The 19341-nt window shown below is 38.6% G+C and overlaps 1 protein-coding gene across 1 annotated transcript in view; it reads right to left on the minus strand.

Moving 5' to 3' along the window:
- The window catches only part of CNTNAP5 (contactin associated protein family member 5), a 796877-nt gene that overhangs the window by 271940 nt on the left and 505596 nt on the right, over window positions 1-19341 (minus strand). The window contains exon 12 of the mRNA XM_072788823.1: window positions 1267-1386. Within this exon, the coding sequence (XP_072644924.1) occupies window positions 1267-1386 (120 nt within the window). The remainder of the gene's footprint in view (window positions 1-1266; window positions 1387-19341) is intronic.

Here is a 19341-nt window from a genome sequence, read left to right on the forward strand (position 1 = left end):
CCGTAACAAAGAAAAGGAAACAGTATCACAAATTCTAATTATGTTATGGGACAGTTGAGAAGCAGCCAGCATATATGCAGTTTGGAGAGATGAAGTATTAAGGAAATGTGATGAAATGCATCTAATTCTGTGTAACTAGCATCTACTGCAGAAAAAGTGTGGCTGTTTGTATCCAGATGAACAAATTGCTAAGTGCCCATAATCACCATTTTTGCAATGGTTTGCTTACATTTGTATCTGTGAAAGTGCATGGCATTTTCCCCAATATTACTGCTTCCTAAGTGAGAGTGTCCATGTCTTATTTCTCTGCAAGCCCTCAGTGCCCACTCCAGCCTGTGACTACAGAAAGAGCTCTTTGAATGTGTGTGCCTTGTTGCAGGAAAGCCTGAGGCCTGAGGACTCAGTGAGCCTTAATATCCCCTACTTTCCTAGTTTATTACACGATTCTGCTGTCATTTCCAAAGGTAAGTGCCTGAGACAAACACACAAAAATGTGTATATGCCAATTAAGGACACTCACAATGGAGAGTGTACCTGCACTGCTGTATTTTCAAGAACTATTGCATCAGGTTTTGGCTTCATAGAATTATTGTTCAGAATAACTTAGTGATAATATATTGTTTCTAAATCCATGCAATAATTGATTCTCACTATATCTTTCTGCAGTTTAGAAAGAAAGGAGTGGCCAGGAAAATGCAAATAGCTCACTTTTTTTTTTTTTTTTTTTTTTTTTTTTTTAATTAGGCCTCTACTGGATGACTAGCCTGGCTACTTTCTCCAATACTCATGATTGTGTCTAATCCTCAACTCTGGGAAGAAGGAACTACTTTTCCCATTTCACTGATGATCAACTGAAGCCCAGAGAGCATAAAGGATTCACACTATCCCCGAGGCCAGACATGAATCACACTTTCTCACTTCCTGACTCAAAGTTCCCTTATTGATTTTGAGTTTTGTTTTTTGTTTATTTAGTTGTTTTTCTTTTCTTTCTGCTTTTGAGTTTTAAGAGAGAAAATGTCCTTGGCAAGCTCTACAGAAAATGCGTCATAGTAAATTCGTGGTTCTGCAGAATGTGATCAAGACCTTTAAGTCTTCCTCTCCCATGAAGATAATTCAGCTCCTAATTTCTATTATTTACTTAAATACACCCTCCCTGAAGTTGGTTCTTTACATTGTTATTTACACACGTCCCCTTCCAGTGGCCCTTCCTCTGCTGTGTACCATCACATAGCTAGGTTAAGCATGAGTGGAGATTCTGATCCTTACCTGTGATGTTGCAGTACACTTGGAGGGGTCCCAATGGCCCGCTGCCATCAGAATCGATGTAGAAGAAGCCAGCTGTGTTCCCTTGATGCCTGTATACCTCGCAGGATTGCTCATACAGAGCTGAAAAGACACAAAGACAGCAGAGATGAAGCTTTGGGAGGCTCTGTGTATCATTTTGGAAGGATCAGTAATTCCTACTAATATTTACTTTCATTGTTGATTCCTTCCCCTTAAATAGCCTTGATTTCCCACTCCCCCCACTCAATTCTTAGCAACCCACTGTCCCAATACTTAATGGAATTGCCTCTCCATTCTTCCTAGCATCCATTCTTCTGAGCAGCTCAGAGGTTCCTCCTCCAAAAAGTCTCCCCTTCCTTCAACTGTGGTCCTTTTCTGCACTCATGTAGGAGCCTGTACTGAGGTAGGATCATCATACACTGCTCTGTCTCCCCAGGAACCCCAGAAGCTGCAAGAGCTGTGGCCCTGTACTGTATGATGCTGTGTCCCAGCACCGGGCACAGTGCCACATTCACAGGAGTTCAAAAGTGTTTGATTAGTGAATGAAAAACTGAATGAATATATATGGTCATGACTTTTTAATTAATAAAATAAAATGACATTATCTTATTTCTGCACATCCAGAACTCAGTATAGTTCCTAAAACATAGAGCAGGTGCCACATCAAGAAGAGTCCATTTTGATTTAACAGCTTGAGTTCCTAATATGTGTCAACAGTGGGGTTGCCACCTGACAACAGACCATGAATGAGGCAATCAGTCTGTGCCGTAGAAAACTCAGAGCCTGACTGTAGCCACAAAGTTGTTTATGTGCACAGAGAGAGGCAGACACGGGTGCCTTGAGATAGGGTACTTTGACCAATATATAGATATGAGAAATTTATAAATCTCATTACAGTAACATGAATGAATTTGGTGGTGTGTAAAGGAGGCATCTGCTGTCTCATGCATGAGAATGTAGAATGTCATCTGATGTTTTAGACAAAATGGTATAGCTCAGAGCAGCAAGTACATATCCAATTATGTCATCCCCCCATGCTTAAAACAGTTCAGTGGCTCCCAACAGCTTTAAAGATATAGCACCAACTCTTCACCTTAGCCAACATGCCCCTGTGACTAATGCCCCATCCCAGAAATATGAAGCTGTACTTTGTCATGATCAAGTGTGAGGGGTGCCTCAGATAATTCATTACCAATAAAGTTCTAAAGCTTGAGAGGGTTTGACTTTTTATAAATTAGAGTGAATTCAAGGTTATCCTTGTACTCCTATAATTCTTTCTTGCAGTCATGCACACTTTCGGAACCAGAGGTAAATGGGTGAGTCATAGTTTTCATCTTATATATTGAGTATAACATATAGTTTACTTCTGTTTGCCCAAATCTAACATACCTGGCTGTGTGCCACACATATGAAAGTCAGCTCTTATGTGTTGTTATCCCTCCCACCACCCCCACACTTCCAAGATGGCGTGAAAGGAGGTACTGCTTTCCCCTGCAGGGTAAAGACCATGCAGGCAACATGTGGGAGTTACGTAGTGGTTAAGAACATGAGCCCTGGAATCAAATTGGGTGATTCTGCATCATAGGGCTACCACTTACACTTACTTATGGGAACTGGGAGAAGCCACTTCTCCTGCGGTAAGCAACCTCTAAGATAATTCATCTTATCCACATCCTTAGCATTCATATTTTGTTCCTGAATTAATGCTCTCCTCTTGTGTGTGGGCTGAACTTACGGAGATGCCTCTAACAGAATATGACAAAGGTGATAGATGTCATTTCCAAGACTAGATTTTAAAAAGGCTGTGGCCTCCATCTTGGATGCTCCTGGATCATTTGCTGTCAGAAAAGCCAAGTATTCTGTCCTGAGGCTGTCCTGGGAAAAGGCCCACTTGAGTGAGCTTGAAGTCTTCTGGGCATGCCATGTGACTGAGCCCTGAAGCAGATTTCCAGAGTCAAACACCAAAACGACTGCATTTCTGACTGACATCTTAATTGCAGACATAGGAGAGATTGAGCCAGATCCATCCAGCTAAATTTTTCAAGAACCCAGGGAAACTATGAGATATTAATATCTGTTGTTTCCAGATGCCAAGTTTTGCTATAAGTCATTACACAGCAATAGATAGCTGATAAACTCTCAATGCATTAATTTCTCAAGGGGCCATAATTATAAGAAAGAGAGTACCTCATACAACTAGTAAGACTTCAAAGAGACACTCATAAGATAATCACAGGGCTCGTTGTGAAAAACCAACAAACAGGTTCTACCTCCCTTCTGCAGAGATGATGACTTTTAGTTCTTAGTTCATTCTTTTGATATTGACTGTTTCTTTCTCTGTATAACATGTCCAAATTGCTATTTCTTGGGGTTTTTTTCACTTATACAGGTTATTTATTCACTTACCAGCATAAGAGATAAGACTGGCTTTTCACTCACTCCCCATATTCAAAGAACTTTCCCCCATTCCCAAACTTCCAATATAGTTGTATTATAGTTTTAGTTATATCAATGGATACTGTTTACATTGATGTGACAATTTACATGCTATTCACAATTAGCTAATCTTATAAAGTGATTTTCTTTTTCTGAAACAAATGTAGTTCTTCTGTAAATTAATAACTGCCTTATTCTCTCGTTAGCCTAGTTGTCTATGTATCAATTACAAATTTAACTGTATTTGTATCAGTTACCAAATTCACTAACAAATCTCTAAAATGCCTCCCAAAATATTAATGTAACAACTAATATAAATGGATACCTAAGGGGAGAGAAAGAAAGAATGAGGAGAGGGTACAGAGATGAAAGCTAGAACTTTGTGGATATTTATATTTTAAGTTTTGAAACAAAACAAATATTTTAAATATTTTTTTTAAAAATCAGATATAGAAAAAGAGAAATCTTTAAACACTGTGAAGAGAAATGAAAACAAATTAAAAATTGTTTCAGGTGATACTGACATTCAGTCGTTTCTTTGTAACTTTTCTTTAAAGAATGTTTGGAATTCATGTAAAGAATGCACAGTAATAAAATGGACCTGGTATTATCACACTATTATAATATTGGCTAATCTTGTTTTATTTAATATTCTCAGTGTATCAGTTATCCATTGCCATATAATAAACCATTGAAAAAACTAACTTAAAACAACAATCATTCCAGGATTCTACAGGTCTGGGCTAATCTGGGAAGTTCCTGGTCAGGTTCAGAATGTCATATGAGGCCTGCATGTTTGTCTGCTCCTAGCTCCTGGGTCAGCAGAGCTTGTTGGGGTGCTGTGGTTCTCCCTTTGTGGTCTTTCAGATGCAAATTCCCATAAATAAAGGCTCTGAAACCAACAAAAAGGCAAGCGATTGTCAGGCCTCTGACTGCAAGGTTTGCTCAATGCAATTTTGACCAAAGGAAATCACTTAGCTAACCAAAATCCAAATAGAGCATCACAAGGACCTAAAAGGAAATGGAGTTATAGAGGTAGATTGTATCATCTTTGAATTCATGGAACAGGGTCACATGGCATGTAATGGGAGGAGGAGGTATTAAAAAGCCCTTTTATTTTACTAAGGCATTGATATTTGGGGACTAATTACTACCTTAGTTAGCCTACATTTCTAATACACTTTATCCTGAAATTTTGGCTCAGTTACAGGGAGATAGCTGAGGGAAGACTGTAATAAGCATCCCCTCTTATAAATACTATAAATAAGCTCATAAAACATAAGGACTTTGCCCAAAAACACACATTTGTATGTTGCTGATCTATCATTCTTTCTTGATTGATTACTGGGAGCATTTTATAAAAATGAAATATTATTTGTCACTTAATTATGAGTTTATAATAAACAAGATTATATGAAAAACCAGAGTGATAGCTGATGCTTCCTCTTTATCAGCTTCAAAACACGAGTTGTCCCCTATCTTCCACAAGCGACTAATGAAAATATCTTTAGCTTTATTATAAATTCACAAACTTAAACACATTGAAAACAGTAACTTGATTAGTAGAAAATAGGATATATTTATCAGAAAAAAATAGCAAAAATATTAAAATATATTAAACTGCCTTCATGTTAAATAATATTGGTATTGATTTATTAAACTATTATACATATCAAGAACAACTAATAGCTAATTATGTTGTCAATGACAACAGAAGCTAAAATTTTACCATAAAAAATAAAAATGTAAAATGTAAAAGAATATAACTCTGAAATTTTAATTTAAGTTGGTAGTATCAGTATGAACTCATTATTTAATATTTTTAATGATGTATTTTCACATTTGGACCACTGAAAGTACTGGAAGCACTCTAATGCACAGACTATGGTTTCTAAACACATTTTCCCACTAAAAGGAAGAAGGGTTTTACTGAGTTTATGTTTGGACAGAATGAGATTAAAATGCCTTTTTTGCTTGAAAATAAGAAAGCTATAAAAATTAGAGTATGTAAAGAATGGTATTGGAGCCAATTTGATGCAAGGATTTGAGTATCAAAAAAATTAATGACTGTATTTATATATTTGAAGATATACGATCTGCTAGTTTTTTTATCTATTATGTATCTAAATATCTATCTATCTATCATCTACTTATTTATCATTGATCTATCTCTCTAAGTCCCTTGGTCACCCCTGGAAGATGCTACAGAATAAAGTCCTATTCTAAAAATTGGAAAAAGTACAAATCATGTCCTTCCTTTCTTGTATGGAATATATTTGATGGTAACTTAATATTCCATTAAAAAAATAAGTTGACAGAGGACTTTGTAATGGATGGATTAAATTAACAATACCCAAACTCACAGATCAATCTCAACATTCCCCAAAGTAATTACTAAGGTGCCTCTAATGTAATATAATCAGAAATTCACAGCACTACATCAGACTTGCCAAAAATCTGAAGGCGATCTAATCAAGTTCCAAAATTTAAACATTAATTTACAAAAAGAGGTAAAGAAACATGCTCACCAACACTCCAAGGATGCAATTAGCTAAATCCAGAATGTGGGAACATATGACTCAGTTTCCTTAAAAAAAAAGATAGTAAAAAGAAGATAGGGATGCAAGAGACACAGCAGTCAAACACTATGTGTAGACTTACACACACACACACACACACACAAAGACAAGCAAAACATAAATAAATACAATTTGGCATCAGATGATATCAAGAAAGTATTTTTTAAATTTAATTTTGGTTTGGTATGATAGTGGAAATTGGTTTTATTGCAACAGATAAAAAGGTCTTCTTTGTTAAAGATGCATACAGTCGTAATGAAATCATCAGTACACTTGTTTTTAAAGTGTTCCATAGTAGAAAAGCAAGACCATCTATATGCTGCCTGCAAAAGACTCATTTCAGATCTAAACACACATGCAGACTGAAAATAAAGGGATGAAAAAATACTTTTCATGCAAAATAAACTGAAAAGAAAGCTAGAGTAGCAATACTCATATTGGACAAGATGACTTTAAAAAAAGACTGTAACAACAACAATTAAAAAAAGGACACATATAATCATAAAGGGAACAATTCAACAAGAAGATATAGCAATTGTAAATATTTATGCACCCAACATGGGAGTATTCAAATACATAAAGATCTATTAAAGAAGGAGTTGATAGTAATACAATAATAGTAGGTGACATTAATCACTTACATCAATTGATAGATCATCCAAACAGAAAATCAATAAAGAAACACTGGCTTTGAATAACACATTGGACTAGATGGATCTACCAGATATATTCAGAACATTCTATCCTAAAAAAGCAGAATCTCTATTCTTCTCAAGAGCACATGGACATAGTTCACATATTAGGCCATAAAACAAGTTTCAACAAATTTAAAAGGATTGAAGTTATAACGTGCATCTTTTCCAACCACAATGCTATGAAACTAGAAATCAAGAGCAAGAAAAAAATCTGGAAAAAACATAAATACATGGAGGTTAAATAACATGCTACTAAACAATGAATGGATCAACCAAGAAATCAAAGAATAAATCAATAAATACTTGAAAATGAAGAAAAGAATAAACCAAAATCTTTGGGATGCAGCAAAAGTGGTTCTAGAGGAAAGTTTATAGCAATACAGACCTGCATTAAGAAGTAAGAAAAATATCAAATAAACGAGCTAAAAGAGCTAGAAAAAGGACAAACAGAACCCCATGCTAATAGAAGGAAAGAAATGATAAAGATTAGAGCAGAGACAAACAAATAGAAACAAACAAACAAAAAGTAGAACAGATCATTAAAATGAGGAACTGGTTCTTTTTTTTAAGATTTTATTTATTTATTCATGAGAGAAACAGAGAGAGAGAGAGAGAGAGAGAGGCAGAGACACAGGCAGAGGGAGAAGCAGGCCCCATGCAGGGAGCCCGACGTGGGACTCGATCCTGGGTCCCCAGGATCATGCCCTGGGCCAAAGCAGGCGCTAAACCACTGAGCCACCCAGGCTGCCCAAGAACTGGTTTTTTGAAGAGTTCCACACAATTGATAAACCTTTAGCCAGGCTTATAAAAAGACAAAGAGAAAGGATTCAAGTAAGCAAAATCAGAAATGAAAGAGGAGAAATAACAATCAACACCACTGGAATAGGAAGGGTTATTAGACAATATCATGAAAGATTATATCCAACAAATTGGACGACCTAGAAGAAATGGATAAATTCCTAGTAACATTTAACTCCTCAAAATCGAATTAGGATGAAAAAGAGAATTTGAACAGACTGATCACCAGCAATGAAACTGAATCAGTTATCAAAAAACTCCCAACAAAAGTCCAGGATCAGACAGCTTCAAATAAAAATTCTTTTTTTTATAAAAAGTTTACTTTTTATTGGTGTTCAATTTACCAATATACAGAATAACACCCAGTGCTCATCCCGTCAAGTGCCCCCCTCAGTGCCCGTCACCCATTCACCCCCACCCACTGCCCTCCTCCCCTTCCACCACCCCTAGTTCCTTTCCCAGAGTTAGGAGTCTTTATGTTCTGTCTCCCTTTCTGATATTTCCCACACATTTCTTCTCCCTTCCCTTATATTCCCTTTCACTATTATTTATATTCCCCAAATGAATGAGAACATATAATGTTTGTCCTTCTCCGAGTGACTTACTTCACTCAGCATAATACCCTCCAGTTCCACCCACGTTGAAGCAAATGGTGGGTATTTGTCGTTTCTAATGGCTGAGGAATATTCCATTGTATACATAGACCACATCTTCTTTATCCATTCATCTTGCGATGGACACCGAGGCTCCTTCCACAGTTTGGCTATTGTGGCCATTGCTGCTAGAAACATCGGGGTGCAGGTGTCCCGGCGTTTCATTGCATCTGTATCTTTGGGGTAAATCCCCAGCAGTGCAATTGCTGGGTCGTAGGGCAGGTCTATTTTTAACTCTTTGAGGAACCTCCACACAGTTTTCCAGAGTGGCTGCACCAGTTCACATTCCCACCAACAGTGTAAGAGGGTTCCCTTACACTGGAACAACATTTGTTGTTTCCTGCCTTGTTAATTTTCCCCATCCTCACTGGTGTGAGGTGGTATCTCATTGTGGTTTTGATTTGTATTTCCCTGATGGCAAGTGATGCAGAGCATTTTCTCATGTGCGTGTTGGCCATGTCTATGTCTTCCTCTGTAAGATTTCTCTTCATGTCTTTTGCCCATTTCATGATTGGATTGTTTGTTTCTTTGGTGTTGAGTTTAAGAAGTTCTTTATAGATCTTGGATACTAGCCCTTTATCTGATATGTCATTTGCAAATATCTTCTCCCATTCTGTAGGTTGTCTTTTAGTTCTGTTGACTATATCCGTTACTGTGCAAAAGCTTCTTATCTTGATGAAGTCCCAATAGTTCATTTTTGCTTTTGTTTCTTTTGCCTTCGTGGATGTATCTTGCAAGAAGTTACTGTGGCCGAGTTCAAAAAGGGTGTTGCCTGTGTTCTCCTGTAGGATTTTGATGGAATCTTGTCTCACATTTAGATCTTTCATCCATTTTGAGTTTATCTTTGTGTCTGGTGCAAGAGAGTGGTCTAGTTTCATTCTTCTGCATGTGGATGTCCAATTTTCCCAGCACCATTTATTGAAGAGACTGTCTTTCTTCCAGTGGATAGTCTTTTTTTTCTTTATCAAATATTAGTTGACCATAAAGTTCAGGGTCCACTTCTGGGTTCTCTATTCTGTTCCACTGATCTATGTGTCTGTTTTTGTGCCAGTACCACACTGTCTTGATGACCACAGCTTTGTAGTACAACCTGAAATCTGGCATTGTGATGCCCCCAGATATGGTTTTCTTTTTTAAAATTCCCCTGGCTATTCGGGGTCTTTTCTGATTCCCCACAAATCTTAAAATAATTTCTTCTAACTCTCTGAAGAAAGTCCATGGTATTTTGATAGGGATTGCATTAAACGTGTATATTGCCCTGGGTAACATTGACATTTTCACAATATTAACTCTGCCAATCCATGAGCATGGAATATTTTTCCATCTCTTTGTGTCTTCCTCAATTTCTTTCAGAAGTGTTCTATAGTTTTAAGGGTATAGATCCTTTACCTCTTTGGTTAGGTTTATTCCCAGGTATCTTATGCTTTTGGGTGCAATTTTAAATGGGATTGACTCCTTCATTTCTTTTTCTTTTTTTTTATTTTTTATTTATTTATTTTTTTCATTTCTTTTTCTTCAGTCTCATTGTTAGTGTATAGAAATGCCACTGATTTCTGGGCATTGATTTTGTATCCTGCCACATTACCAAATTGCTGTGAGTTCTAGCAATCTTGGGGTGGAGGCTTTTGGGTTTTCTATGTAGAGTATCATGTCATCTGTGAAGAGGGAGAGTTTGACTTCTTTGACAATTTGAATGCCTTTAATGTCTTTTAAAGGCATTGTCTGATTGTCAATTGCTGTTGTCTGATTGCTGAGGCTAGGACTTCCAGTACTATGTTGAATAGCAGTGGTGAGAGTGGACATCCCTGTCTTGTTCCTGATCTTAGGGGAAAGGCTCCCAGTGCTTCCCCATTGAGAATGATATTTGCTGTGGGCTTTTCGTAGATGGCTTTTAAGATGTTGAGGAATGTTCCCTCTATCCCTACACTCTGAAGAGTTTTGATCAGGAATAGATGCTGTATTTTGTCAAATGCTTTCTCTGCATCTAATGAGAGAATCATATGGTTCTTGGTTTTTCTCTTGCTGATATGATGAATCACATTGATTGTTTTACGAGTGTTGAAAGAGCCTTGTGTCCCGGGGATAAATCCTACTTGGTCATGGTGAATAATTTTCTTAATGTACTGTTGTATCCTATTGGCTAGTAACTGTTGAGAATTTTTGCATCCATGTTCATCAGGGATATTGATCTGTAATTCTCCTTTTTGATGGGGTCTTTGTCTGCTTTTGGAATTAAGGTGATGATGCCCTCATTGAACGAGTTTGGAAGTACTCCATCTCTTTCTATCTTTTCAAACATCTTTAGTAGAATAGGTATGGTTTCTTCTTTAAACGTTTGATAGAATTCCCTGGGAAGCCATCTGACCCTGGATTTTTGTGTCTTGGAAGGTTTTTGATGACTGCTTCAATTTCCTCCCTGGTTATTGGCCTGTAGGTTTTCTATTTCTTCCTGTTCCAGTTTTGATAGTTTGTGGCTTTCCAGGAATGCGCCCATTTATTTTCTTCTAGACTGCCTAGTTTATTGGCGTATAGCTGTTCATAATATGTTTTTAAAATCGTTTGTATTTCCTTGGTGTTGGTAGTGATCTCTCCTTTCTCATTCATGATTTTATTAATTTAAGTCTTCTCTCTCTTCTCTTTAATAAGGCTGGCTAATGGTTTATATATCTTATTAATTCTTTCAAAGAACCAACTCCTGGTTCTGTTGATCTGTTCCACAGTTCTTCTGGTCTCGATTTCGTTGTGTTCTGCTCGAATCTTTATTAACTCTCTTCTTCTGCTGGGTGTAGGGTCTATTTGCTGTTTTGTCTCTAGCTCCTTTAGGTGTAAGGTTAGCTTTTGTATTTGAGTTCTTTCCAGTTTTTGAATGGATGCTTGTATTGCGATGTATTTCCCCCTCAGGACTGCTTTTGCTGCATCCCAGATTTTGAACGGTTGCATCTTCATTCTCATTAGTTTCCATGAATCTTTTTAATTCTTCCTTAATTTCCTGGTTGACCCTTTCATCTTTTAGCAGGATGGTCCTTAACCTCCCCGTGTTTGAGGTCCTTCCAAACTTCTTGTTGTGATTTAGTTCTAATTTCAAGGCATTATGGTCTGAGAATATGCAGGGGACGATCCCAATCTTTTGGTATCGGTTCAGACCCGATTCGTGATCTAGTATGTAGTCTACTCTGGAGAAAGTTCCATGTGCACTTGAAAAGAATGTGTATTCAGTTGAGTTTGGATGTAAAGTTCTGTAGATATCTGTGAAATCCATCTGGTCCAGTGTATCATTTAAAGCTCTCGTTTCTTTGGAGATGTTGTGCTTAGAAGACCTATCGAGTGTAGAAAGAGATAGATTGAAGTCACCAAGTATAAGTGTATTATTATCTAAGTATTTCTTCACTTTGGTTATTAATTGATTTAAATATTTGTCAGCTCCCACATTCAGGGCATATATATTGAGGACTGTTAAGTCCTCTTGTTGAATAGATCCTTTAAGTATGATATAGTGTCCCTCTTCATCTCTCACTACAGTCTTCCGGGTAAATTTTAGTTTATCTGATATAAGGATGGCTACCCCTGCTTTCTTTTGAGGACCATTTGAATGGTAAATGGTTCTCCAACCTTTTATTTTCAGGCTGTAGGTGTCCTTCTGTCTAAAATGAGTCTCTTGTAGACAGCAAATAGATGGGTCCTGCTTTTTTATCCAGTCTGAAACCCTGCGCCTTTTGATGGGGTCATTAAGCCCGTTCACGTTCAGAGTTACTATTGACAAATATGAGTTTAGTGTCACCATGATATCTATTCAGTCTTTGTTTTTGTGGATTGTTCCACTGGACTTCTTCTTAAAGGGGAATTTTAAGAGTCCCCCTTAAAATTTCTTGCAGAGCTGGTTTGGAAGTCACATATTCTTTCAGTTCCTGCCTGTCTTGGAAGCTCTTTATCTCTCCTTCCATTCTGAATGAGAGCCTTGCTGGGTCAAGTATGCTTGGTTGCATGCTTTTCTCATTTAGGACCCTGAATACATCCTGCCAGCCCTTTCTGGCCTGCCAGGTCTCTGTGGAGAGGTCTGCTGTTACCCTAATACTCCTCCCCATAAAAGTCAGGGATTTCTTGTCTCTTGCTGCTTGAAGGATCTTCTCTTTATCTTTGGAATTTGCAAGCTTCACTATTAAATGTCGAGGTGTTGAATGGTTTTTATTGATTTTAGGGGGGGATCTCTCTAATTCATGGATCTGAATGCCTGTTTCCCTTCCCAGATTAGGAAAGTTTTCATCTATGTTTTGTTCAAATACATATTCTGCCCTCTGGCCCTTTCGGCGCCTTTGGGAACACCAATTAAACGTAGGTTTTTCTTCCTCAGGCTGTCGTTCATTTCCCTTAATCTATCTTCATTCATGGTCTTTTAATTGTCTCTTTTTCCCTCAGTTTCCCTCTTTGCTATCAACTTGTCTTCTATGTCACTGACTCGTTCTTCCACATCATTAACCCCCGTCGTTAGGACTTCTATTTTGGATTGCATCTCATTCAATTGATTTTTACTTTCTGCCTGATTGGATCTAAATTCTGCAGTCATGAAGTCTCTTGAGTCCTTTATGCTTTTTTCTAGAGCCACCAGTAGCGGTATAATAGTGCTTCTGAATTGGCTTTCTGACAGTGAATTGTAATCCAGATTTTGTAACTCTGTGGGAGAGAGGACTGTTTCTGATTCTTTCTTTTGAGGTGAGGTTTTCCTTCTAGTCATTTTGCTCAGTGCAGAGTGGCCAAAAACAAGTTGTATTGGGAAAAGGAGAAAAAGAGAGGAGAGAAAGAAGGAAAGAAAAAAGAAAAAAAAGGATGAGAAAAAGAGAAAAAAGAGAAGAAAAAGATAAAGAAAGAAAGGGAAAAAGGGGGTGTGGTAAGCAAACAGAAATCAAAAAGCGCGCACACACACACACACACAAAAGCACGGGGGAGTGTCCTCTGATTCTGTGTACTTTAAGTCCCTTGACTTCCCCTGGAACTTGTCCGTCCTGCTGGTCTTCTGGGGGAGGGGCCTGTTGTGCTGATTCTCAGGTGTTAGCACTTGGGGGAGCTGCTCTGCCCCTGCCTGGTGCAGGGCTCAGGGGGGTTGTTTACCCCGCGAGGCCCCAGGAGGAACAGCCCTAGTGGCGGGGCCAGCTCTGGAGCCCTGGAGTCAGCTCCCGCAGTAACCACGGAGCTCTCTGTCTGCAGGGCCTGGAGGCTCCGGGGCGGGGCCGCTGATCTGCTCAGCTCCGGGCATGAGCGTCCTCGCTGTCCTGGGCCCTCCCGGCCTCTGCCTGTCCCGGGGGAGGCCGGATCCTGGGCTGTGTCCCGGCGCCCTGTGCTCTGGGGCCTGCGCTGTTGGATTCGCTCCCGCCCCGCAGCCCCCTCCGCGGAGCCTCTCCCGAGCCCCTCCGAGCCCCTCCCGCCCCGCAGCCCCCTCCGCGGAGCCGCCCCCGAGCCCCCCCCCGAGCTGCTTCCGCCCCGCAGCCCCCTCCGTGGAGCCGCCCCTGAGCCCCCGAGCTGCTCCCGCCCCGCAGCCCCCTCCGCGGAGCCTCTTCCTCCGCCGGAGCCCCCCGAGCTGCTCCCGCCCCGCAGCCCCCTCCGCGGAGCCGCCCCCGAGCCCCCCGAGCTGCTCCGGGTCCCGCCGTGCGCGCTGCAGCCCTTAGGGAGCTCGGCGCACTCTCCCGGGGCGCAGGTGCTGTTAGTGTCCCCGGGAGCCCGAGGGCATCCCCGCCCTCCTGGGTCCTGCTCCACCTCCCTGGAGCCCCTTTCCCCCGGGAAGGTCGGTGCAGCTCCTGCGTCTCCGGGACGGGGCTCTCCTGTCCTGGGGACACTCGCCCCGGCCTCAGCCCGGCTCCTCGCGGGGCCCCTCCCCCTTGGAGGCCTTTTGTGTCTTTATTTCTTTTTCCCCGTCTTCCTACCTTGATAGAAGCGCGAACTCTTCTCACTGTAGCATTCCAGCTGGTCTCTCCTTAAATCTCAGGCCGAATTCATAGATTTTCAGGATGATTTGAAAGTTTTCTAGGTAATTTGGTGGGGACAGGTGACTTGGGGACCCTACTCTCCCGCCATCTTGCCCCACCTCTTTCAAAGGCAAATTCAATTGAACATTTAAAGAAGTATTAATACCTATTCTTCTAAAAGTATGCTAAAAACAGAAGAGAAAGGAAGGCTTCCAAATGCATTCTATGAAGGCACCATTACCCTGATACCAAAACAATAAAGACATGATAAATCAATCAATCAAAGTCAGGCCAATATCACTGATGAACAAAGATGCAAAAATCCTCAGAAAAATATTAGCAAACTGAATCCAACAACACATTAACAAAATCATTCACCGTGACCAAGTGGAATTTATTTATTTCTGAGATGCTAGAGTGGTTCAAAATTTGTGAATCCATCAGCATGATACATCATACCAATAAGAGAAAGGGTAATAACCATATGACATTTTCAATAAATGCAGAAAAAACATGTGAGATAGTACAGTATCCATTCACAATAATATGAATTAAAAAAAAAAAAAGCCTTGGGGTACCTGAGTGGCTCAGTTGGCTGAGCCTTCAACTCTTAATTTTGGGTCAGGTCATGATCTTACGGTTGTGAGATTGAGCACCATGCTCGGCTTTGCTCTGAGCATGGAGCCTGCTTGAGATTCTCTTTCTCCTTCTCTCTCTGCCCCTCCTTGCCTGCTCACACAACTCTATCTCTTAAAAAAATAATAATAATTAATTTTAAAAGGCAAAACAACAACAAACCCTAACAAAGTAAGTTTAGAAGGAACATACGTCAAAATACTAAAGGCCATATGTGAAAAATCCACAGCTAATATCATTCAATAGGGGAAACCTGAGAGTTTTCCCCTAAGATCAAGAACAAGGAAATAATGTCCACATTACCACTTTATTCAACATAGTCACAGCAATCAGACAAGAAAAAGAAATTTAAAAACACCTAAATTGGCAAGGAAGAAGAAAAACTTTCCCTATTTGCAGAGGACATGATAGTATATACAAAAAACCATAAAGACTCCCAAAACACTACTAGAACTGATAAATAAATTTAGTCACAGGCTACAAAATCAATACACAGAAATCTGGTGCATTCCTATACACCAATAATGAAACACAGAAAGAGAAATTAAGATAGCAATCCCATTTACAATTCCATCAAAAATAATAAAATACCTAGGAATAAACTTAACCAAGGAGGTAAAAGGCCTGTACTATGAAAACTATAAAATGCTGATGAAAAAAAATTTAAGATTACACAAATACAAAGATATTCTATGCTCATAAATTGGAAGAACAAATATTGCTAAAATATCCATACTACCCAAAGCAACCTACAGATTTAATGCAACCTCTGTCAAAATACCAACAGCAGTCTTCGCAGACCTAGATCAAAGAATCCTAAAATTTGTATAAAACCACAAAAGATCCTGAAATAGCCAGCACAATCTTGAAAAAGAACAAAGCTGGAGGTATCACGATCCCATATTTCAAGATATACTACAAAGATACAGTAATCAAAATAGTATGGTATTGGCACAAAAACAGACATAAAATCAATGGAATAGAACAGAGAGACCAGAAATAAACCTATGATTGTATAATTAATTAATCCTTGACAAATGAGGCAAGAATATGCAATGAGAAATGTCTCTCCAAGAAATGGTATTGGGAAAACTGGACAGCTACACACAAAATAATGACACTGGATCACTTCTTACACTGTACACAAAAATAAACTCAAAATGGATTAAGAATATGAGACCCGAAACCATAAAAATCCTAGAAGGGAACACAAGCAATAATTTCTCTGACATGCGCTGTAGAAACCTTTTTCTAGATATGCCTCCTGAGGCAAAGGAAACAAAAGTAAAAATAAACTATTGGGGCCATATCAAAATAAAAAGCATCTGCACAGCAAAGGAAATAGTCCACAAAACTAAAAGATGACCTATTGAATGGGAGAAGATATTTGCAAATGACATATCAGATAAAGCCAAATGATCCAATTAAAAGTGGGCAGAAAAAAAAAATAAGTGGGCAGAAGACATAAAGAGACATTTCACCAAAGAAGACATCCGGATGGCCAATAGACACATGAAAAGATGCTCAACATCACTCATCACTAGGGAAATGCAAATAAAAATTACAATGAGATATTACTACACACTTGTCAGAATGGCTAAAATAAAAAATACATAAAACAAGTACTGGCGAGAATGTGGAGAGAAAGGAACTCTCATGCACCGTTGGTGGGAATGCAAGCTGATGCAGCCACTGTGAAAGTATGGCATTTTCTCAGAAAATTAAAAATAGAGCTATCATATAATCCAATAATCCCACTATTGGATATTTACCCAAAGAATATGGAAACACTAATTTGAAAGATAAATGCAGCCCTATGTTTATTGCAGCATTACGTAAAACAGCCAAATTATAGAAGCAGTCCGAGTGTCCATTAGTAGATGAATGGATAAAGAAGATGTGGTATATATACACAGTGCAATATTATTCCACCATAAAAAAGAATGAAATCTTGCCACTTGCAACGATATGGATGGATCTAGAGATAAAGCACTAAAAGTGAAATAAGTCAGTCAGTGAAAGATAAATACCATATTATTTCACTCAAATGAGGAATTTAAGAAAAAAACAACAACAAATGCATAAAGAAAAAAGAGAGGACTCTAAAAACAGAGTCTTAAAAATATAGAGGACAAACTGCTGGTTACCAGAGGGGAAGTGGGTGGAGAGATGGAGGAAACAGATGAAGGGGATTGAGTACACTTATTGTGATGAACACTGAGTAATGTATTGAATTATTGAATCACTATCTTGCATACCTGAAACTAAAAACTAATACAACACTATTTGTATAATCTACTGGAATTCAAATAAAAAAAGGAATACATTGCTCCATCTAAAAAAAAGAGAAATGAAAATAGTTACAACAAAAATCACAGCATATTGATAAATGTTGAACCTGAGGGAAGAATACAAAGAGAACAACTGTACTATTCTATCATTATGTGTATTTGAAAATGTCTCTCATAATAAATATTTTGTGTTAATATTCAGGCATTTCAGGTACTCTATGAATTTCAACTTCTTTAAAAAATTACCTTCTGGATCTTTCTGATCTGATGCATATAGATGGTATGGTTTCTATCTGGTACACAGCTGTCTCCCTGGTCTTATACCACCATCATGCCAGCCATTCTTTTTTTTTTTTTTTTTAAGATTTATTTATTTATTTATTATTTTATTATTTTATTTTTTTAAAATATATATTTTTAATATTTATTTGAGAGAGAAAGAGAACATGAGAGAGAGAGAGAGCATGAGCAAGGGGGAGAGGGAGAGGGAGAGGGGAAGCAGACTCTCCACTGAGCAGGGAGCCTGATTCAGGGGCTCAATTCTAGAACCCCAGGATCATGACTTCAGCCAAAGGCAGATGCTCCACTGATTGAGCCACACAGGTGCCATATTATTTATTTTAGAAAGAGAGACAGAGAGCATGAGCAAGGGCAAGGGCCAGAGGGAGGAATCTGAAACAGACTCCCTGCTGAGTGCAAGCCTCACTGGCATGGTTCTAGATATCACATAATTCAGATCTTCAACTTAACAAAATTAATCCCAATATAGATGAAAAAATTTTAAAGACCTACTTCCTAAAATATAAAAAGTAAAAACAAGTATTTTCCCTCCTCCAAAGAGGGAAAGCTGAATGGGAAGTCATCAGAGAGGGAGAGAAACTACCAGAGGAACCAAACTGAACCTAATTATAGATAACAAACTGAAGGTTGCTGGAGGGGAGGTTGGTGGGAGTTGGGGTGATTGAGTGATGGGCATTAAGGAGGAAGCATGATGTGATGAGAATTGGGTGTTATACACAACTGATAAATTGTTGAACAAAACATCTGAGACTAATGATGTACTATATGTTGGCTAATTGAATTTAAAGAAAAAATTTAAAAAGGCATAGGATCATATAATTTCTCAAGGAAATATTTTAAGGAGTAGATAAGCCTAATGCTATTTATATTTCTCCAAGGTACAGAAAAAAAAGAAATTTTCCAAATATGATATATAGTATAAAGATGATGTCCAAACCTAACAGAGATCACCCCCCCCCCAAAAAAGACCTACAGACCTTGTGAATATCACTAACAAAATTTTACTTAAAATATCAGCAATTAGAACTCAAAAGCATATTTTGAAAGAATATCATAGCCAAGTGTGGGCTTAATCCAATCGTAGAGCCAAAAAGAAAAATTATATGATCATTTCCACTCATGTAAAAAGACTTGATATGAGGATGCCTGGGTGGCTCAGTCAGTTAACCGTCTACTCGGGTCATGATCTCTGGGTCCTTGGAACCAGCTCTGCCTGGTTGGGCTCCCTGCTCAGCCGGCTGTCTGCTTCTACCTCTGCCCCTCCCCCATGCCCGTGCCCTCTTTCTCAAATAAAGAAATAAAATCTTTTTAAAAAAAGACTTGCTATGTCTTATATGGTCTCTAAATTGCTATTGGAGGTCCTCTACAGGAAAAACACCACATTTCCTGTCAGGAAGAAGAGAGACCACAAAGGAAAAACTAAAGAAATTCTATCAGTAGAGCAAGAGTTACCTCCACTCAAAGCAGTCAGAACAGCAAATAGTAAATGTGCTACATTTAAAGGTCTAATATTATGGGTGCAGACAAAGATATGTGCTCGTCAATGAAAAGGACAATGATGGACATATTAAGACTCGTTAGAATAGATTTTTATATTAATATAAACTGATGTATAATGTAGCTAGACAGAGCAGATGGATCAGTGTTTTCATATTTAAGGAAAATAGTCTGAATCTAGTTCTGGCAGCTAATTTATTGCCTAAGGTACAATTTGA

The sequence above is a fragment of the Canis lupus genome, chromosome 20, assembly GCF_048164855.1.
Source record: "Canis lupus baileyi chromosome 20, mCanLup2.hap1, whole genome shotgun sequence".
Classification (NCBI taxonomy): domain Eukaryota; kingdom Metazoa; phylum Chordata; class Mammalia; order Carnivora; family Canidae; genus Canis; species Canis lupus.